Source organism: Toxoplasma gondii, chromosome VIIb, assembly GCF_000006565.2.
Source record: "Toxoplasma gondii ME49 chromosome VIIb, whole genome shotgun sequence".
In the NCBI taxonomy this organism is placed as follows: Eukaryota; Apicomplexa; class Conoidasida; order Eucoccidiorida; family Sarcocystidae; genus Toxoplasma; species Toxoplasma gondii.
The window spans coordinates 3,592,408-3,613,885 of NC_031475.1; the positions used below are offsets into that span (position 1 = coordinate 3,592,408).

The window sequence follows — 21,478 nt, forward strand, 5'->3', positions numbered from 1 at the left end:
CCAGCTTGTTGCGGCGCGCCCCGGCCTACCGAAATGCATTCTCTGTTCAAGTCGGCGCTGGAGGCCGCGCGTTCGGTCTCCTCCCAACTGGATAAAACGTTTGAGGAAGCGGTCCGTGACACAGGGGAGTCTCGCCCTCCGGTTTCCGACTCTGCGTGCTCGTCTCGTCGTCGCCTGCAGAGCAATTCGCCTGGCACCTCGCAAGCCGATCTCCACAGACGCGGCCCTGGCGCCGCCTCTCTCTCACCTGGAGATCCTCGGCACGGATTATTCGACCTCGACACTCGGTCGGGCGCCGAGGGCCGCAGCCGCGCCGCGAGGCGCCCTGGCCTCGCCTCTGCTGCAGAGGCTACCCGAGGCGCTGATGCAGAAGCGAAACGCGTTTACACCTCAGAGGCAGGAGGAGCTTCAGGTGCAGGATTTGGTCTCGCGACAGGGTCGTTCGGCGCCGATCTCTCCTCCGAAGATCTGCGGGCGCGTGCCCGCGAGCTCGGGGGCAACGCGCTCGAGGGAGTTGCGCGATTCTGGGGGCGCATGCGCGAAGACGCGGCGGCGGCTGCCCAGGCTGCAGCCTCTCAGCTGGGCGCCGGGACTGATGCCGCGTTGGAGGAGGAGGCCGAGAAGCGGAGAGAGGAGATTCGCCGGCAGAGACGACGCGAGCGACTGATGCTCGAGGAGCGGCAGAGACAGAGGGAACATGCAGCGGGTCCGAGCCGACGCAGCCACCCAGAGAGCGGCGAGGAAGGTGCAAGGAGACAAGAGGCGAGACGGAATGAAGTGCATCTTCTGAAAGAGGACGAGGCAAGCAAGCCTGCTGCCTCGGAGGGAGATGAAGCACGGAAGGGGCAACGCGGTGACTCGTGGACTTCTCTCGGTCACGTACAGCGCGAAGAGGGTCCCTCGAAAGAACAAAATGCATTGCTTCCCCATCCTGGCCGGGCTGCTTCTCAGCCGCAGCCGCCTCCACCTCCACCTCCGCCTCGCGACTTGCTTTGTGCAGACTCGGCGCATGCAGCACATGCTGACGAAACGCCTCTCGAGAGAAGACACAGAAGAAATTCAGGCGTCTCTAGGACCGATGGAGAAACGCCTGCGCCGTCGGTGAGGCTCAGCCACCCACTGGGCCTTGTGCCGGCTTCAGGGCCATGTGTACGCTCCTCGGATGTGTGTGGGGACTTGGGAGAGGACCTTTTAGCCTTTCCGCGGCCTGCACCGAGAGAAAACGAAGACCATTTGCTCTCTCCTGTTAAGGGCACTCCTGACAACGACCTCTTCTCCGCGACGGGATCTCCGTCACACCCGCTGCCTTCTGCCGGACGCCCTCCACGTTCGACTACTTCCACCAGTCTGGCGCCCTCTACAGGGGATCCTTTTGTCGACCTCAGCTCCGTTCCTGCTCCTCCTCTCGACACCTCGAAAGGTGACAGTTGCCGCTCGCCGTCTCTCTCAGCTCTTCGTGATGTTTTCTCGTCTCCTGCACCCCTCGACAATCCTTCTGAGTCTTTGGTCTCTGCAGTCCTCGAGACCGTGAAGGCTCCTGAGGCTCTGCAAGAGGTCCCTGAGACCCTTGAGGCTGTATGCTGTTCTTCGGACCTGCGAGGGCATGCAAGTCGAATTGCATGCACGCAGGAGCGGCTGCCGGACTCCGCCGCATTGCACGCCCTGCATGAGGAGGCGGACCGTAACGGGTCTGCGGCGCCGGACTCCGCGGCGGGGGCTCTGGAGAGGAGGACCCTCCAAGCTGGTGAAGTTTCTGGGAGCCTGGCGCCTGAGGAAAGCTCGCGAAATGAGGATTTCTTGGAAGTGCTGCATGAGGAAGCGACTTCGGAGGAGACTCAGGCGGCGCGTCTCCGTTTACAAGCCAAAGTGGCGCGGAGACACAGCAGCGACGTGGAGGAGATGGCGGCGGCATCTAGCCCCTCAGAGGCGGCAAAGACAAACTCGGAGGTCGCGCTCCAGGGAGCCAGTGGAGGTGAAAAAACAGTGTTTCTCGATGGAGCAGGGCATGTAAAGACGACTTCAGGAGACCTCGCTGGTGCCTCCCTCGATGGCGGGTCCCTGCCGCTGTGCCACCGAAGTCGCTGTGTCTCTGAGGGCTCCAAAGGAGAGGCTGGAGATTGCGTCGGAGGAGAGGAAAGTGCCTTCGATGAACCTGCTTCGCTGGCGCCGGCTGTAGATGGCGCGAAGGACAAGGCACCTTCGGAAACAGATGCATGCGCTGGCGGTCGTTCTTCAGCGACGGACCTTCCAGGCGAGGAGGCGGAGTTTGGAGGTTTGGGCCTTGCAGAGAGACGAAAAGAGACCCAGTTCGCGGTTGAAGACGGAGGGCGGCTGGGTGGCCTGGCGTTTCAGCAGGAGACGAGATTTCCTCTTTTGAGAGACTTTGAGAGCGACTGCGAGACGCGCGCCCCACCGAATCAGGAAAAAGCAGTTCGCGAAACTCGAGGGGAAGGCAGAGACAGCGAGGGGCTTTGCGTCGCAGCAGCGAGGCGCGAGAGGTCGCATGCAGAGGGAGAAGGAGCAGTGGAGGCGTCTGTCGCAGAAGAGGCTGCCGCAGGAGTCGACAGGGAAAGGAACTTCGGGGAGAGTCTGGATCACCTGTGTGGCGAGAAGTCACCTTTCGAGAACTCGTTCGATGCATGTGAAGGAAGGACCGCGTCTACTGCTCAGGAATCCACGCGCGACGGTCGCGGCTCACGATTTCGCTTGGAGGAAAGGGAGCCTGCCGGCGCAGGAAGCATCCGAGAAAAGAGGTTTGCGGGGTCTCCGGAGATCGAGGAGAGGGACGCAAACGAGAAGGAACGAGACAGAGAGAGAAGCGGCGCTTTGGCTGTTTCGCTCCTCGATTCAGCACCCTGCTGCGCCTCGCGAACGGGAGGGGAGGCGCCGCTGCATCATGCGTTTGCGCGTTTCTCTCCACCGGCGTCTTCGTCTCCGTTTTCAGGTCCCCGAGAGAGCCCGATGACGGCTACAACAGGCCGCGAACTTGCACAAGAGCAGAAAGAAGAGAAAACGCCTTCTTCGCCTGCGACAGAACGCGCTTGTCCCCTGGAGGGTCTGGTCGAGGAGCCACCGCTCCCCCCACCCTCGCCTGTCGACGTGATGAATGCAGAACACCCTACCCCGGTTGACGCGGACTCGTCCCGCGCCCAGGGCCCCGGCGAGGGCACCTCGGCGACCGCGCTGGGCTCCAGTGGAGACAGCAGTTGGGAGGGCCGCTACCGGAGCCTGGAGGCGCGGATGCATGCGCGAGAAGAAGAGCTGGAGGAGAAACTGCGACTGCGAGAGCTACAGCTTCATGAAAAGGCTACTCAGCTCGCGGCTTTTGTGGAGGGACAGGCAGAGATGGAACAGAGAGCCTCCGTCGAGCAGCAGCTGAGGCAGCAGGTAGGGTCGCGGCAAAACAGCAGACGCGATTCGAATGAACGATGTTGACTTGTGTCGAGTGAAGCCCCAGAGAAAGTGTATCGATACAACTCGCTCTCAGAGGTGACGACTTTCTGGACGCTGGTTCTTCGCCGGTCTCCCAGAAGGAGACAGGCCTTGACAGAGACACCCGGCTGAGGTCAGACCCAAGGTGACAACAGACCTTCCACGAAGAGAGACGCGGACGTAGACCTCACCACAGTTCCGGTTTTGCATGCGTCTTTTTTGTCGTCCCTGTTCTTTTGTGTCTCTTCACTGGCCGTCGATCAGTCTCGCACGGATTTGCGTGTATGTTCAAGATGAGATGCCTTGCCTCGAGTTTTTGAGCGCATGCATGGCAATCTGGTCTGCTTCCCTGGATGCCTCTCTGGCGAGGCGCAGTCGACAACCGTGGAGGATGGGAGCTGCTACTTTCTCCGTCGCTGTAAACATATCGCTTTTTATTCGGCAGACGCCCCGCCAGAGGTCGTCAGTGAGAGACAGAAGCGCGACTCTTCTTCTCTGTTCAGATCGAGGACTTGGAACAGCAAACGGAGAGTCTCCTGCAGACCGTGGACGCTGTCAACTCAGAGGCTCGAGAGCAGAGACAACTGGCGCAGGCGGCGCAGGCGGAGAAGGACGAGATGGAGCAAGAGGCTCATCGGCTGTCGCGGCGAATGGCGCAGCTCGAGCAGTCGAACAAACGGCTACGAGCGGATCTCCAGGTTAGCGCACCGAAACGAAGAAAAGCCTTGCAAAAACGCTAGCCAAAAAAAGGCGCACAAAAGCAACAAAGTCTGGTGTCAGGACAGCGGCCGATCTCGAGGAGGCAAAGTTCAGGGTGCCGGCCAACCGTCAAGAGGAGGGACTGCAACGCTTTACAATGGGGGAAAGGCTTCAGCAGTTGAAGGATTCAGGAGCAACTCCGAACATCTCGACGGAACAGCTTCGCGCGGAGGTTTCGCAGGCGGGCATTCGATTGAAAACCATGCCGGGACGCCTTCTTCTCGATGCTACACTTACTCATAGTGATGCACCCGCATCTCTCTGCCCCTCTGTTTAGACATATATATATATATATATATACAACCACATCCTGTGTATGCATGCATTCGTAAACAAGCCTCCGTGGAAACATTCTTTACTTATATATATATATATATATGTATATATGTATGCTTGTATGGATGCAAGGGCAGAGGAACAGGTGGGTGATGGAATGCATTTCGATTTTCAGACGATACGATCGGAGCGAGATAGTCTCCTCGCGAACAACGAAGCGCTGTCGAAGAAGACAAGCAGATTACAGACGCAGGCGTCGCGCATGAACGAAGCCGAGACCCAGGTGAGTGCTAAACGTCTGTTCTTCTTCCCGCTCTGTTCTTCTCTTCTTCCGTCTCTCGTCTTTCGCTTCGTATTCGTCCTATCGGTCATGCGTTACCTCGCTTTGCTTCGTCCTTTTCTCCCCGTAGCTTGAGGAACTTCGAGAAGAAAACGGATCTCTGCAGCAGCAGCTCCAGGCGGCTCAATCCGAGCGCCAGTCTCTGCAGAACGACCTCGAAGGCGTGCACTGTCAACTGAGGTGAGACATGCTTCGCTGTAAGAGACATCGAGCGACTGCGCTCACCTTCCTTTTCCAGGCAGATGCGACTCTGTCGACTGCGAAACTCTTCACGAGATCCAAGGTCTCCTCTGTCGGCAGAGCAGAGTGAAGATGACATTTTTCTTTGTGTTGGCATACGCCCCTCGTCCACACCGCCCTGTGTGACGGGCAAACCGACACTCACGCCTAGAGACTCAGCACCCTTCCACCGTTCAACTGAGTCTCCCGCGGTCTCCTGTTGTCTCTGCTTCACTCCATTCTCCAAACTGGTTTCGATCTGATCGTCACTCCGTTTCTGCAGCTGCGCTTCTTTGGCTGCCCACACATGTACATATTCATCTCTATATATACATCTATATATATATATACATACATATATGTACATCTATATATCTACATGTATATACATCTATATATATATATCTACATATATATACATATATATACATAAATATATATATATATATATATATACATTTGTACAACTACGTCGATCTGTATCTGTACTTGAGTCTTCCTACCTATGTCTGCATTTATATGTCGAGCTTTTCGTTGTAGCTGTGTTTGTTTCTACGTCTCTCTGTGGCAGGCTGTGCGTATATGCATGTATGCATGTACGTCTGCGTGTGTGCCTTCGTATACATCTGCCATTATTTCAGTATTTGTCGTGACATGTTGAAGCGCGTGCCTTCCTGTCTCGCCATGAACAACGTCTCAGCATGGACGTCATCGCAGACCTCTGCACGATGTTGAAAACAGGAATCGCGCAGGACGTCCTCGTCGCGTCTGCCACAACGGAACTTCACTCATTTGGATTCTGACGTTTTTTTCATTTCTTTTTCTCCTAGAGAGGCACAGCTTCGAGAGGAAGAAATCCTCAGGAAGCACGCAGAGGCTCTGGAGAAGTCGAGAAGCAACAGCGAGCTGCTCTCTGTGAACTCGCAACTTCAGTCTCAACTCGAGGTCCGCGTTGCTCTTCAGTTCCATTTTCGATGGCCTTTGAACTCAGAAAAGTACACAAACCATTTGTGTGCCAATCTCTTTCACTCGACTCAAGGTCGTGCAGTCAACCAATCATGTCAACGGAGATATCACGGATCCATATTTATCCATCTGTATACATCTATATACCTATACCTATCTATCTATCTATCTAAGTTGGCATCCACCTAGGGTGTGGGTATAAGCACTACGTGCGTACGTATATATAAATATATATATATATATATGTATATACATAAATATATATATTTTATTTTAGAATGCAACTCTTTCACTGAGATTCCGTCTTCTTGAGAACTGTCGAAACTATATTGAGGATGCTTTGTGGGTTGTGGCGCTCGAGTTTGTGAAGGAAATCCTTTTTTTTGAGTTATCAAGTCGATGCATGCCTTTCGCACTACCCAGTGCCCCGCTGTGCACAAAGGGGAGAATGCAGTGACTGAATCGCCCACGGATGAGTCCACTGAAATGGCCTTTTTGAACATTCGCCGTCTGCACATCTGTAACCTCGGCTTGCCAGTTGAGTTCAATTTCAGAAATGAAAATTGTGCGCGTCACCGAAGCATGATTGAGGTGATATGGAACTCTTCGCTCGATGCGACCAAGTCCAGTGACCGACCCGGCGCTTGTCTTGAGTGTCTGAGGAATGAGGAAACACAGGACTTGGGGCAGAACGCCGAGAGGGAAAGAGAGCAGAGACGCTTCTTGTCTTCTTCTTCTGTTGTTTTTCTTCTCGTCTTCTTCACCCTCCTGCGGTCGGGGACGCGAGCGCCTGTTTCTCTTCGTATCGAGTCTCAGAATTTCGCTCTACTTGTGTTTCTTGTCACCCGTTGGAGAGGGGATCAGTGTCTTCTTTTTTGATCGCTTTGGCGGCCTCCTCGATCGTTGCTTCTCGACAGGAACGCTCGACGCAGCTTCTCGAAAGCGAGAAACGCAGCGAGGAAAAGGAGGCGGAGCTCCAGAGCGAAATTGCGGAGTTGAAAAAAAAAGTCGAGGAACTCGAGGTAGTCCCTTCACAACTCTCGAGCCATGTGTGTTCGTTTTCTCTCCGCTCCGTTCGCAGCAGAAGCTCCAGTCCTGCTTTTCTCTGTTCACCCGAACCTGCACAAGGACTTTCTGCAGTCGCAGCGCGACGGCCTGTTCAGCCTGGAACTGTCTTTGCATCTCGCCAGTGATGTTCCGTCTCTCTGTCACCGCTGGCGTGATGGCCGACGTCCACATTCATCTGCGTCAGAGTTGTTGTGCTCATCTCTCTCTGTATTTGCAGGCAAACGCACAAAACCGTATCTGTCTCTCTGTGTCTTTCCTCCCTTGTCTTTTGATCCATGCCTCTGCACCGACGCTTCTACCTGCCTCGTCTAAGTCTCTCGAGCGACGTCTTCCGACCTGTGCCTACGCGCCTGCCTACCTCTCTCTATCTGTATCCTTATCTCTATACATGCATGCCTATCGACCTACACCTGTTGAGCTATAGGAATGCATGTACACATATATATATATATATACATATATATACACATATGCATACATATATAAACATGTATATACATATACGTATATATATACATATATATACATATATATGTGTATATGCATGCGGATGTATGAGACTTTGCCGGCGTCTAGGTTTTCAACAGAGACGCGTGTGAGATAGCACTCAGCGACTTTCGTGAATGTGTGCGCCTTTTCACCTCTCTTTTCTTGCCTTTTTTCTTTTCTTCTGATTTATTATTTTTTTTCAGACGGAGCTGGCGACGTCGACTTCGCCGCTTCTGTCTCGACTCGCAGCTGCAGAGCAGCAAGCCGCTTGTGCAAGAGAAGAAGGCGCGCGTTTGTCCGTCGAAATTCGCAAGAGAATGGAAGCAGAAATAGAGGACATTCGAGGCCGCGCGGCGGAAGAGAAACGACTTCTGAGCAACGAGATCGACCGAAAACATGCAGAGGCAAGCGAGCTGCGGAGACAGCTCGAGACCCTGGTGAGATCTCCCGCTCCCCTGTGGAAGACCAGCTGTATCATGGATTCGCCCTATATACGGAGAGCACCCGGTGACTTGTTTAGAAACGCGTATAGGTGCATGCAGCGACTCACTTGGCGGTTGCGCGGCTTTCAAAAGCGCAGCACAATCCTTTTTCGCATTTCTGCGGAGCTCGGCAGCCAGTGGTTTTTTCTCTCCTTTTTGGCGTCGACGGTTCGACTTCTCTTCTTTCTCAGAAGCTCGAAGAATCTGTTAAGGCTCCGACAGACGCCGCGGCAGACGAGAGGGAGATTCAAGCTCTCAGGGCGACTCGCGCGGATCTTGAGGAGCAGCTCCGGCACACTCGCAGTCTTTTGAAGTCGAAAGACATGCAGGTTCGGCGCCGTTTTTCTTGCACAGCGCTTCTCAAGACTTTCCCCTGTCTTACCTCGGTTGCTGTCTCTCTCCACTTGCCTGCCCATCCATTAAGCTTCTCCGCCAGTGCCGTTATCTACATCGGTGTATCGCTCAATCTCTCTCTCTCTATCTCCCATCCGTCGCTATGTGTACCCTCAGTACCTGTCTTTCCAAGTTTGTGTGCCTGTGTCAACGTCTGTCTGCATGCAGCTCTGCATCTCAGTCGGGATGGAGAGTTAGAGCGAGGTCGTCTCCACATTTGAGAGGCTGAGACCGAACTGGGTAGTCGTGTGCTGAGTTTCCGACTTTTTTTGAGAAGAAGTTCTTGTCGGCAGCGAGAACTCTTCGGTTGCTTGCTCCACGCTAGTTACTCCTCGCGTTTCGAGTTCCGCGAGCTGCATCGTCCGATGGCGGAACGTCGGTGGTTTTCTCAGATCGACGCACTGCGAAAGGCAGTGGAAGAGCTCCGCGAGGAGATTCGAAAGGAGGAATGCGTTGCGTCCACGGGGAGCCCCCGCCTGGAGAGAGCAGAGGAGAAGAAACAAGAAGAGAAGCGTCCAGGAAGAGGAGGAACGGCGGGAGCAGGCGACCGAGAGCCGGAGAGAGCAAGAGGAGAACTTTTAGAGGTGAGACTCACCGAATGGCGAGTTGTCTGTTTGTGTAGTCGAGCGAAGGAGGTCCCCAAGAGATGTTCCAAGAAAGGAAACTGGCCATGGGTCGACACTCAGGCAGGGACTTCGCAGTCCAGCCTCTCTGCTGCTTTCTCTCCCCTCCTTTGTCGATTTCCTGCCCTCCTTTCTGTCTTTCTGTGCGCGCAACGGAGACTCACTTCTCCTCAAAAAGAGCGCGTGGAGCAGTCTCGTCTGTGCGAACTCCGCGAGTCGGATTTTCCGCTATTCTGCGAGGAAACGCGTGACGTCTGGTTCGCGTCCTGCGGCTTTTCGGATCGCTCGTGTCTTTTCAAACCTTTCAACAGCGAGAGAAAACGGGTTGTCGTCGCACCTTGTGCATCCTGCGAATTCGAAAAGGAGAGTCGTGTGCGAGGCTCGAGAGAGCGCTGGGAGCTGTTTTTTTTCATGTTCCAACGCCCCCCAAAGAGCGACGCAGAGAACAGAGACGAACGCGACGCGAATGGCCGCGCCGTGTGACGAAGTCGCTGTTTGCGTCGAGATTTGATCGCCGCAGAGATTGTGGATATTTCTTCTTCTCTGCAGACCCCACACCCCCGCGGAGACAGCCAGAGCCACCCAGGGCCTGCGCATGCAGTTTCGGAGACAGGCGTCGGCGACGTTTGCGAAAGTCAAGACGCAGGAGAGCGGCAAGGAAGCGAAGACCTGCGAGAGTCGCAGAAGCCTCGGGAAACCATAGAGGCGCCTTCGTCCACAGCGTTTGCTTCTTCTCCGTCTGCGCTGCCCTCGACGTTCTGCTCTCAAACTCTTGCAGCGTTGCAGAGCCATACGTTCGGTGAGACGTCTGTTTCTTGAAACAGAAAAGTTGACTCACGCGGAAAAAATACTTTGGAGGGGACAGGAGAGGGATCAACGAAGGGGAAAGAAGCGGCAGCGAAGGAGGACGGTGGAGAGAACAAGTCGGGTGCGAGCGCTTGAGGATGGAAGTGTAGACCACTGTGACTCTGGTCTGGATGTCGGCTCCGACGGCTGCGAGTCTCGTACGAATCGATGGAGGGAACGCGTTGGGCGTCACGATGCGTCTGGTGTCTCCCTGAAGTCGTCGAGGTACTTTTTCAGCGACGGGAGCTGTGCCGAGGAAGAAGAGGAAATCCTTCAAGCCTGGAAAAGACGAGTTGTTTCTGAAGAAAGATGGTTTTTTCGCAGGAAAGCAAGCGATTCGACAAGTCGCGGCGCTTCAGGCCGAGCTGTGCGTGACGGTGGAGCAGCGGAACGCCTTCGAGGCTCAATGCGAGCGCCTCATGCAGGAAAAGGACGCTCTCAAGTGAGTTTTTTCCTGGTTGCCTCTCTCGACTCCGCGCCCCAGTTCCGACCGCCTGCAGCCTCTCGAGACTTCCTGCGTTGCTGTCTGAAACTTCCGGCCTCGGTGTCGCGTTCACTCCACTTCCGCGAACGACCTCTCTCTTGACGTCTTCCTCTCTCTCTTCCCTGCTTTCTTTCGCAGCGCGCGAATCGAAGAACTCCAGTGGAAACGCGGCGGCCCTGGAACAGAGGAAGAAAAGTACGTTCTTCTTCTTCTTCTTTCTTCTCTTTCTCTTCTTCTCTCTTCTTCGCTCTTTGTCCTGCGCTTCCTTCAAGCGCCGACGTTGTCCACCCTGTGTCTGTGCGTCTGTGGCACCTGGCTCTCTCAGCGCATGCAAAGTACGGAAGGCTCGTCCTTTTTTTCTGACAAAGCAGTGGGTCGCGGAGTCGGACGAGCGACGCGCTGCGGCGCCTGTCCACTCTCCACAGTGACGTGTATATGTGTGTGCGTTTTTTCTCCTGGAAAATGTTCTCCGCTCTTGCGCCGATACTCTCTCTCCCGCTGTCGGGGGCCGTATACAAGAAAGTGATGCTCAGGTATGGTGGAGCGCTCGACTCAACAGACAGCGCTCGTCACCGACGGTGCATCTGAGTTCTTTCGGATGAAGGAGAAAAAAGAATGGAAATCCACTCACCACTCAGGCTGACCCCCTTGAGATCTCCTCCTCTCTCCATCCCAATCGCTTCGAGACCTGCTGCTCGCGCGAGAAGGGAGGAGGAGGAGAGAGGTTTCACAGACTTTCAAAACCTATAGCTCTCAGGTTGGGGTGAATTCTGACGTAGGTTTTCGTCGCTTTTTCCACTCGCTATTCCCCGTTGTTTCGCGCAACGCGCAGAACGCACAGAGTCGCGTCTTCAACGCATGCGACTAGGACCATCCGTGGAGAAATCTGAGTTTTCTCGATTTTCTTCCAGGCTGGAGGCCGCCGCAGAGCTGATCGGCGAGCTTCAGGACGAACTGGAGGAGCAGCAGGAAGTCGTCCGCATGTACAAAGAACAAGCTGAGGAATACGCGAGAACGATTGCAGAGCTGCTCAGCCAAATCGAAGAAAGAAAAACATCCACAGAACGGTGAAGGAAATAACCACCACGGACCTCAAAGCCATCTGGAAAAATCTACAGATCCCTATACACAGGGAAACATTCAGGGAGTACAGATACACAATATATATATATATATATATGCGGTTATGTGCATCAATATGTATATATATATATATATATATATGTATATACATGCACGTATATATGCATATATATGTATATATTTATATATATAGACTGTGTACAGGCGTCTACTTGTACATGTCCAACTGTGTGTTTGTGCTGGTGAAAGAGCGGAAGAGAAGGGATTGCCTGAGTGGGATGCGAAGGAGAGACGAGGGAATAATTTTGATTTTTTAGGAAGACAGAGACTCGGAAAGATATTTCGAGTGATTCGGCGCCGAGAGACTGTGAGGTCGCGTGGAAAAAGTAAAGGAGAGGGATTCCCTTTTTTCGAAACTTTGCAAAACCTCGCTTGCGCGCTGTGGCCGCTAACTCCCGCTCCTGGAGCGCGCGCAGATCTGCCGTCCGTGTTTGAGGCAACTGAAAAACTTCTTTTTATCGAATTCGGTGACTCCGAATGATGTTCAGTCGAATCGAGAACGCAGCATGAATCAGCTGCATGAACGAAAATAGGAAAGAAAACCTGGCGACCGCGTGATCTGTCTCCCTTCGTTCCACTTGCTGAACGTTTCACCTAAAGCGAGGAGGCAGACCCTCTGAAGCCGCAGCGAGAGCATGAGAAACGCGAGACGAAGTAAGAGGAGGAACTCGGGAAGAACTGGACGGAGAAGCTGACAAAGAGATAAAACCAGCGAAGCAGCTGGCGAAGAAGTCCTTTCGCTTGTCTCCGAGAGGAGAGACGCACTGGACGGTTGTCGCTTCTCAAGGCAGAAATGAAAGAAAACAAACATGTCGCCTTCAAACCATTAGCGACGCGCTGATACACCCGAAAAAAGGAACTCCAACAATCGCAGCCACAGTGAGAGACTCCTCAGAGCGCCACAGAAGCTCTCGAAAACGCTTCTCTCTGCGCCGCTTTTTCTGCCGCTTCCCCTCTTTCCCCCTCCCCTCCACGGCACTATAATCACGTCACCCATCTTTTTTCTCTTCTTCTTTTTCCTTTTTCTGTTCTTCTTTTTCTTCTTCTCCTCTCCGTCTTCTGTCTCGTCGTCCACCTTCTCCTGCTCCTGCACCTTTTTGCTTCTCTGCGGCCGTCTCCTTTCTTCACCTGCCGAAGAGAGACTTGACAAGTCCGCGAAGCGCACCGCGCTTGCCGCCGCCTTCCGTTCGAGCCTTCAAGTCAGGCCGTCCGTAGGACGCGAGCGCCTGTACGTACATCCGAGATCGCGTCGCAAGAAGGTCCACAGCCATACGCGTCGATTGCTCGGGGAAACCGAGAGACGAGGAGAGCCATGGAGCGGCAAAAGACCCAGGCTACAGCCGCCAGGCAGATGTGCAGCACCGCTCTCTCCACAGAAGAGGAGCAAGAGAAGACCGAGAAGAAAGAGTCGAGTGAGGAAGAGAAAAAGACGCAGAGGGGAGAGAGGAATCCTGCTGCGAAAGAGAAAAACTGAGAGAACATTCAGGAGGTTGTGGGATGAAGAAAGAGACAGAAAAAAGAGACAAGAAAAGAGACAGGAAAAGAGACAAGAAAAGAAACAAGAAAAGAGACAAGAAAAGAGACAGGCAAGGGAAGAAAGACACACGCGAGAGATCTGTGTCTCCTACCAAATCGAAGAGTATGGGCTTGCAAGGCAGCGGTTCCAGACGCGGGAGGACATACTGCGCAGCGACTGAGAGCATCTGCGGAACACAGGACGCAGCGAACAGAAAACTCGAAAAAAAGTCCTATGCAGTGCCTCAATCGCCTCTCTCTGTCTTCACCATCTTCCTCACTTCCCCTCTTCTAACAGGAGATGTTTCGACCTATATGTATGCAAATGTGTATGAATGCATGTATGTAGGTATTAAAAATGCGTGTGTTTCCGGTGGATCCGCAACTTCACATTTACAGACGATTGTACACCTCCAGAATTCACTGTCCGTTTTCCTTGATCCTGTTGTCTCCAAGTGCATGCGTTGTGTCTCGAAACATTCGCACCTCTCGGCTTCCTTCGCCTTTCGAACTCTGCGCGGCGTTGCCTTTCTTGCCGCTTCGCTGGGGCAAGGCTAAGAGCGGCGCTGAAGCATCTTCGTCAGGACATCCCGCCGCTTTCAGGTCCTCTGTACACACGTACAGTGAGACGCGGAGATCCAAATTTCTCCGACAAAATGCACGCGCCTGCTCTCGAGCGTCGCGAGCAACGGAAGACAACGGGACTCTCAAAAAAGTGGAGAGACACCCGTGAGCGGATCGAACGTCCAAGCTCGTGAACGAAAAACTCTGTCTCGAAAAAAATTCCGCCTCTTCATCACGTACTCATTAAGTTGCCAGATATCTATATCTGTATGTATCTATCTATCTATCTATGTATGTCTACCTATTTATATCCATTCAAATCTACCTACGGACTCACATCCACGTATATCTACGGGTGTCCATCGCCCTGTCTTTCAATGTCGCTCTCTACGCATATATATAAAAATATATAAATATATATATAATCTAATATATATATATATATATATATATATATGTCTGCATGCATGGAGATGCTGGGCGCTTTCGAGAGTTCTGGGGCAGTGCGGAATTGGTGAAGCGACAGTTGAAGAAATCGGTCATCGCGCGGGGGCTGCTTTACCTCTGACGATCGCGGCGAGGTTTCGAGCCTCGAAGCGGCGCGCCAGCTCGGCGACGACGCGCTGCACAAACACCGCAGAGCCGAGCAGAATCGCAGATGATTTTCTCTTCGCGGCAAAGGTCCTTCTGCTCCTCTCGCAGCTTCTCGCCTCAAGGGAGAACAGACGAAAGCCAGGAAGTCAAGCAAGAGCGGAAAAGGAGAGGGAAGGACTTCGCGGAGACCGGCGAAAAATCCTTCGTCCGGACGCAGCCTCACGAAATGTTCTCTGCATCTTTTTCTCTCCTCAGTCAGCGACCGGACAGTTGATCGTCTGTCTCTGTTGTCTCTGTCTCTCCCCCTCTCGTTCGTCTTCCGGCTCCGTTGCTCGTTTGCAGCCTTTCCTTGCTGCTTCGTGTGCTCGACTTGCCTGCAGCGCGATGAAGAAGATGTCTAGGCGGCCCTGAGGGTCGTCGACCGGCATCACCTGCAGCAGAAAAAAGTGTTGAAAACAGGGACAGGAAAATCTTAAAGAAATGCAGCAACGCGCGGAGACACCAAGTCGACTCTCTTGCGTCGTGGAGCGAAAACAGTCGGCGGAAAAAATGTTTCAAGCACAAAGAGAGAAACATCTGCAACAGTGGAGCACAGAGAAGCGCGCACTGCCTTTGTGCCTCGCCTCGCTCTCTCTATCCGTCCTTCTTCTTGGTCTTGAGAGATCCGTTTCGGACCTGTTTCCTCGTCTTCGTTCCCTTCTCTGTGGAATTGCTTTCTTGCTTTGCGGAAAAACTCCTCGGTTGTGTTGCCGTCTTCCTCCTACTCTCGTTTTCCTCTTCCCTCTCTGCTAACTGCTTGTGAACTCCGCATGAGAGTCCCGAACATGCAATGTTGTCTCCTGAAGCGCTAAACGCGTTCCTCTCGAAACGCGTCTCTCCGACCTGCGGTTGGGGGACGAGGGTCTTCGACCGCGAAGATACAGCCGCGGCGAGAACTGAACAAAGACAGCAGAACAGCAAGACGATCGAAACATACACTCTCCCCTCTCCTCCTTTTCTCGGAGACAGTCGCTGTGAAGAAAGAATAAAGAACGTCGGCTCTGCCGGAAACCGTGCAGGTTCACCTCCTTTCCGCCTTCTCCTTCGGCCTCTCTCGGTTCCCTTTACACACTTGCGTTCTTTTGCTTCTCTCTCTCTCTTCTCCCTTTGAGCACTCCCCTTTTCTCTTCCTCTCTCACCGTAGGCTTCAGGGAGTTTGCCGACGGAGGCGTCGAAGACGGCGAGGCAGAGAGCTCTGAAGCGAAAGACCCGCACAGTCCAGTTGAGCAGCATAGTATTTCTTCTCGCTCTCTTCGACGTCTTCGTCTCTCCGTTTTCCTCTCTTTTTTTGCGTGCCTTTGCCTCGCTGTCTTCCTGTCTTCCCCTCAAAACTAGCTTCCCCTGTACCTCTCTCGTTTTACCTCCCTCCTCCTCTCTAAAAAACGACTTCGCCTGTCCACTGCTGCGTTCCTGCGTCTTCGTCCGCTGCAGGACTCGCAGTACATACTGCTGTTTCCACCTTCTCTTTGTCTCGCAACGAAAGCCACAAATGCGTTGTAGGGAAAGACGCCCAAGGAAAGAACTCGCCGCTTCTGCGGTCACCCTCTCGCGCTTCTCTGTTTTTTCCGTCCTTTGAAATCTTTATCCCTCTCGGTTTCACCTCCTCCACGACCTTCTCTATCATCTTCTTGTCTTCTCCAGAGGAAACAAAACTGGAGCAGAGGATTCCTTTTCCGTTCTCTTTCCGACCTGCTGTCCTTCGCGATTTTCATCCACTGCTGCATGCGCAGCTTCCGACTCTGGTCGAGGTTCTCCTCCTCCATCATCTTCCCGATCCCCTGAACAGGAAAAGATACACGTCTCCGTCTCTATTCTCCCTCTTTCGAGCGCCCTCTCGCAACCTCTTCAAACCGATGCGAAGCTCCTCTCGCGCTCCCGGAGGAAAAGTCTCCTCCGTAGACCAGCACAGGTCTACCAGCTGCTGCATGCAGTGAGCATCTAAAGCCGTTCCAAAGGAAAGTAAAAATAACTGAGTGTTCCACATCGACTCACACCCAACTCCTTCTCTCTCCCTATACAGCTGTCTACAAGCTAGCTGCATACACCAATACAGATTAATAAAAAAAATCGTGTCTTATACATCAGTGTAAATATACTCTATCTGTATACACCAACCTATAATACATACACAAATATACATATATATGTATATATATATATATATGTCTGTTTTTGTGTAAAGCGCGCCGCCGTTGTCTGCTTACTTGCTGCAGAAGAGAAGCGTAGCGGACGCCTGCATCCCCCCTGAGGTTCTGATGTTTGTGCTGCCAAGGACCCGGCGATTTTTCTGACAAGAAGCGCAGAGAAAGCGACGAATGGAACTCCGGATTTGACAACTGATTTAGATCTTGCGGAAGTTGTTCACTGATTGATGCTGCATGTTTCGTGATGTTTTTTTCTCAGACGAGACAAGAAAAGAGGGATGGGGGTGCGAGAAGAAAGCAAGGAAGCATGGCAGCGACAGGCCTCTTGTCCACGCTGCATCACTTTCGCTCTTTTTTCCTGAGCCAGCCTTCTGTTGTGTCTCAAAGTTTTTCTCTGTATTCTTCGGTTTGTACTTGTAGATGTTTGGATGCAACTTTGAAAAGAACTTCGGCCTCATGCTTCAAGGGCGTTCGCCTTTGAAAAGGAATTCCTTACCGTCGCTGCGTCGGAGATTGAGGAAGAAACGCAGCAGCAACAAGATGTCTCTCTCGACCTCCAGACAGCGCGAAATGTCAAGACAGTACCCTGACAGAACAGACAACGACCGCATGCGAAAAACGCAACAATCCTCTTGGACCATTCTACATAACAGACACCAAATCGTAAACGCGTATACAATACACCTACACATGCAACCAGATTTGTACATATGCGCATATGAATACATGTCTGCATGTACATATATATAACTATAAATATGTATACACATATACATATATATGTGTGTACATATGAATACATAATACATCTCTTCCTACATGCGTTTTGTACATTTCTAATTTGATACACATATCCAGAGAGAGGTCTTCGCAACGAACGGAGAATCTGTCGAGACCGTTTTCGCTTTCCAGTTCCTTGTGGAACTGCCGTTTCTCCGCGTAGTTCGAGGACTTTGTTGAGCCTTCAGTCTCCGCTGCATGCACTTTCGCGAGTCACAAAAGAAGAACTTCGAATCTGTCTCAGGCAGCCAGAGAGGAGGACGCGCATGCAAGCCTTTTGGCTGTGAGGCAGGGAGTCGGACAAGAAAGACTGAGAATTTTCCCCTCGAAGTCGCGTCCTACCTTCTGCGAGATACCACGAAGGAACGTCAGGATGTTTCTGCGGAGACAATACAGAGAGTCAACGACAAAACCTGCAAGTGCTGTCTGCTTCTTCGACACAAGGACGAGCAGAGACGCATGACACTCTCTTCCTTATGGAGAACTGCGTAGAAAATCTCGTTCTGGCTTGCTTTCTGTGCAGCGGAGTCTGCTGCTGTAAACAAGTGAGTTCAAAAGGATTCACTGGCTTGAACAGACGCTGTAATGCATGCAATTGGACGTTTGATGGAAACGAGAAGATTCAACAGAAAGGAAAGCGAGAGAAATCGGTCGCCTCCGAGAGTCTTGTGGCGCTCCTGCACAGGAAAAACGTTTGCAAATACTTTTCAGGAGACCGACGGGTCTCCCCTTGACGGCGCCACTCGGAGAGTTGTCTCTCGTTTCCGACTTTTTCTTCCAGCCGTTTCGTTTCTTACAAGCATTTCGGCGTGGATGAGGTCGACGCACAGGCGGAAGCGGCTGCTGAGGTCTCCGTATCTAACAAAAGAAAAACTCGCAAAAACACCCGTGGGTCTGCAGGAAAGAACGAACAGTCAACCGTCCTTCTTTCCTTTCTCTCCTTCTCCCTCTCTGTCTCTGTTCTCTCCTTTTCTCTCCTTCTCCCTCTCTGTCTCTTTTCCCTCCTTTTCTCCCCTTCTCCGGTGCCATGCTCCGTTCGCTGTCACCTCTCTCCAGAAGTTGCGCCGAGGAAGAACAGCCTCGTTCTGTCGACCTGCCGCAGAAGAGACTGCAGCTCGAACTCCGTTCCCCTCTGCGACCTCGACTCGCCTGAGTTCTTACCTTTCGACGAGGCGTTCGGCGTCTTCCTGCGAGAGCGCTTCGAGCCGCTCCGCCAGCGTGGAGTCCTCGAACGCGCTGTCTGCATGCGCAAGGGTGGTGAGCGCCTCCGTCTTCAGGAGCTGCACTTCCTCGACGAGCGACAGGGCTCCCAGAACTCCTTTTCTCGGCTTTTCCGCCTCGACAAAAACCTCGTCGCCCCGCCAGACGACGAGAGCCGGGCAGGAGCTTTGCATGCGCTTCTCGCCGGACGTCTTCTCGCCGCGATCGCTGCCCGCGAGTCCGGCCTTTGCGAGCGACGCCACTCCCCCAGAGTGGAAGGCGCAGAGCCGAAGCTCCGGCTCTGTGCGCGCCAGCAAAGTCTTGAAGAGCGCCGTCTCCCTCTCATGCGTCGAGGAGACCCGCTTGAGGTGTATGTACACCTGGCGCAGCTCCTCGAGCGTCTCGCGCGCGGCCTCCCAGTTTTCCTGTTCCTGCTCGAGCGCCGCAAGGATGCTCAGGCGGTACGCCCGCGACTCCAGCTTAGTCTTCTCGTCGCAGAGAGACACACACTCGCAGCCGAGGCTCAGGAAGTACGCGGCGACTTCCTCCGCCGGCAGAGCGTGTGGTTGACGCAGCAGCGCGTGAGCCTCTTCCGCCTGAGGTTTCTTTCCGGAAGACTTCGTTTCTTCCTTCTTCCCGGACGCACCCTTCGCCGCCTTCGAATCCGACACCGGAGGCGGCGGACTCTGCATGCAGGGCGTCTCGCTGTGGCACAAATTCTCCAGAAGCCGGGCATACAACAGAGCCTTCGAGAGACGGCGAATGCAGTGGCGACGCACCCGCAGATTCTGAAGCAACAAACAAGGCCCACAGAAACAAGGATAAAGACAGCGAGAGAGAGAAAGAGAGTAAGAGAGCGACGGAAAGCGATACGGAGAGATGGAGGCAAAGAAGGACAGGGAGAGGAAACAAGGATAAAGACAGCGAGGGAGAGAAAGAGAGTAAGAGAGCGACGGAAAGAGATACGGAGAGATGGAGGCAAAGAAGGACAGGGAGAGGAAACAAGGATAAAGACAGCGAGAGAGAGAAAGAGAGAAAACAGGAAGGAAGAAGAAAGGAAGAAGGAAAAACGAGAGTGCAGAGAAGGACGGCGAAAAATTCAGTCCTTACCACGACAGCTGATGCGGCATTTTCACCCTTGAGTTGCATGGCGTAGCTCCACGCGCGTTCAGCTTGCGTGAGGACGAGGAGAAGAACTCTGAAAGAGAACGAAAAAATCTTCAATATATAAGCACAGTGTTCCCTCACGTACCGGCTCTAGCTTCCTTTTTCATTCTTCTTGGCCATTTTTTTCTATACGTTCTCCATTTATTCTCTATTTGTTCTACATTTTTCTCGATTATTTCTACCTTTTCCAACATTTCTTCTCCATTTGTCTCCACCTTCTCCCTTCAGTATCTTCCTTTACTCTACAGTTTTCTCGATTGTTTCTTGTTTTTCTCCACCTGTTTCCTTCATTTCTCTTCTCGTTGTATTGATTTCTCTGCCCGTTGAACGCTGCTTGAGTTGCTTCGATTCAGAGACATTCGACACTGTTTCTGGTACAATCCAGAGAACTGCGTTCCCGGCGGTCACACCCAGACTTCTTGGAGAACATCTGCTCTCCTTTTGAGAGCCTCGTCCTCTGCGCTTCTCTCCTTTCTTCTCTCCGTCGTTCTCTGCGCTCTTTCCTTCCCCCCTCGTGAAGCTCTGCTCACCTTTCATCGCGAATCACGACGGGGAGTTTCTTCTGTTGGAAGCGGTTTCTGCCCTGTCGAAGCTCGAGGCTCGCGCGCAGCCGGTCGAGGCGCGCAGAGCAGTACCTTCTGTATCGCAGAAAGTCACCGTGACGGAGACCATTCGCCTCTCTCCTCTCCTCCACGTATAGCGAGAGCGAGAGCGAGAAGGAGCGAAACGCACCCTCAGGCCTCTCCGCCTCCAGAGCCTCGGCCATCTTCTCGCTCGGACGAGAAATCAAGGACGAAGAAGACTGAGGGAGGAAGAGAGAGGAGACGAAGCGAGCGAAGAGGAAGACGAAGCGAAAGAAAAGAAGAGGAAGGAGAGGAGAAAAAACTGCTTTTGTGTGAACAGAGACGCGGAAGAAGAGAAGGACTGCACATGCGCAAGGAAGACGACTAAGGCCAGACACGGCGTAAAACAATAAGAGAGAGACACCAGATATTAGAGAGTTGCGATAAGAAGGCGCCCTGGGCGAACAAAGTGGAGAGGAATACGTCTCGAGACGAGAGGAGAAGGCGGAAAAAGCCTCCCTGTACAGACACCCCCGATGAACAACAGCAGAAGCCAAGTGAACAAGGCGCGTTTCTTGCTCTCGAAACTTCTTCCCTGTCCGCTGCAGCGCAGAGAGACAGCCCAGGTTTTGTGCTCTCCCCACAAACGCAGGGACTCGCTGTCTTTCTTGCCTGTTTTTCGCTTCTCTTTGCCCGCTCACATTCTTCCCCCGGAAAACACAGAAAGAAGAGGGCAGAGGCAATTCAACAGGATCTCCTCGGCTGCTCCGCGTCTGCCGCTTTCTGGACGACAGCGCTTTCCAGAATCTTTTCGCAGAAACGAGAGAAGACAGGCCGCTGAGCGCTGAGGACCGCGAGAGAGCCTTGTCGACGAACTCATCCCTGCTCACAGTTCCTTTTTCTCGCCTTCCTACATCCCCCTCGCCTCCTTCTGGAAGTCTCGCTTAACCTTTCGCTGGGAGTTCGAAACGGAGAAGAACGCGCGGGTGCGAAGTCTCCTCGATAATCTCGAGCGGAGCCTCGAGTTCGCTGTCGAGCAAACGAGAAAGAACACAAGCTGTCTCGCCCCAGGCGGCACACACGGCCGGTGACGCTGCAAGGCTTTGGGAGGCTGCGGCGCATGCAGTTTTTTTGAAAAATATGAGCAAGAGAGTCAAGGCGGGACGAGGTGGTGCTTCGTGAAAGACTTTCTCTGCAGTTCTTTTCTGTCCGTTTTAGTTGTCTCCCGGCCTCTTGGTTGTCTCCCTTTCTGGAGAAACGTGACTTTCTCGTCTTCGTCTCTCGGGTGTACATACACCTCACGGCGGACTGTTCCCGCCCCAAATTCGCGGATTTGAAAGCTTCCTCGCATTTTTTCCATCTGCCGCATCTCCCACTCTTCCCCGTCTTCCG

General features: G+C 53.1%; 2 protein-coding genes across 2 annotated transcripts; one reads left to right on the top strand and one right to left on the bottom strand.

Annotated features, from left to right (window-relative positions):
* Positions 1 to 33: 33 nt before the first annotated feature.
* On the top strand, positions 34 to 11,466 carry TGME49_258080 (hypothetical protein; the record flags this gene model as incomplete). The annotated part of the gene is made up of 13 exons (XM_002364991.1): positions 34 to 3,387; positions 3,936 to 4,130; positions 4,643 to 4,750; positions 4,878 to 4,987; positions 5,857 to 5,971; positions 6,910 to 7,014; positions 7,753 to 7,986; positions 8,223 to 8,360; positions 8,817 to 9,008; positions 9,597 to 9,846; positions 10,218 to 10,335; positions 10,516 to 10,572; positions 11,289 to 11,466. 13 exons carry the CDS (start codon positions 34 to 36, stop codon positions 11,446 to 11,448), a joined length of 5,136 nt encoding a protein of 1,711 aa, XP_002365032.1. The 3' UTR covers positions 11,449 to 11,466.
* Positions 11,467 to 12,613: 1,147 nt separating this feature from the next.
* Positions 12,614 to 20,289, bottom strand: TGME49_258070 (hypothetical protein; the record flags this gene model as incomplete). The annotated part of the gene is made up of 15 exons (XM_018781162.1): positions 12,614 to 12,746; positions 13,149 to 13,223; positions 13,522 to 13,643; positions 14,162 to 14,222; positions 14,568 to 14,624; positions 15,076 to 15,128; positions 15,372 to 15,427; positions 15,922 to 16,010; positions 16,437 to 16,519; positions 16,873 to 16,962; positions 17,499 to 17,535; positions 17,954 to 18,014; positions 18,318 to 19,144; positions 19,467 to 19,554; positions 20,054 to 20,289. The coding sequence occupies 15 exons, from the start codon at positions 20,287 to 20,289 to the stop codon at positions 12,645 to 12,647; spliced, it is 2,037 nt and encodes a 678-aa protein (XP_018636997.1). The 3' UTR covers positions 12,614 to 12,644.
* Between the last annotated feature and the right edge of the window lie 1,189 nt (positions 20,290 to 21,478).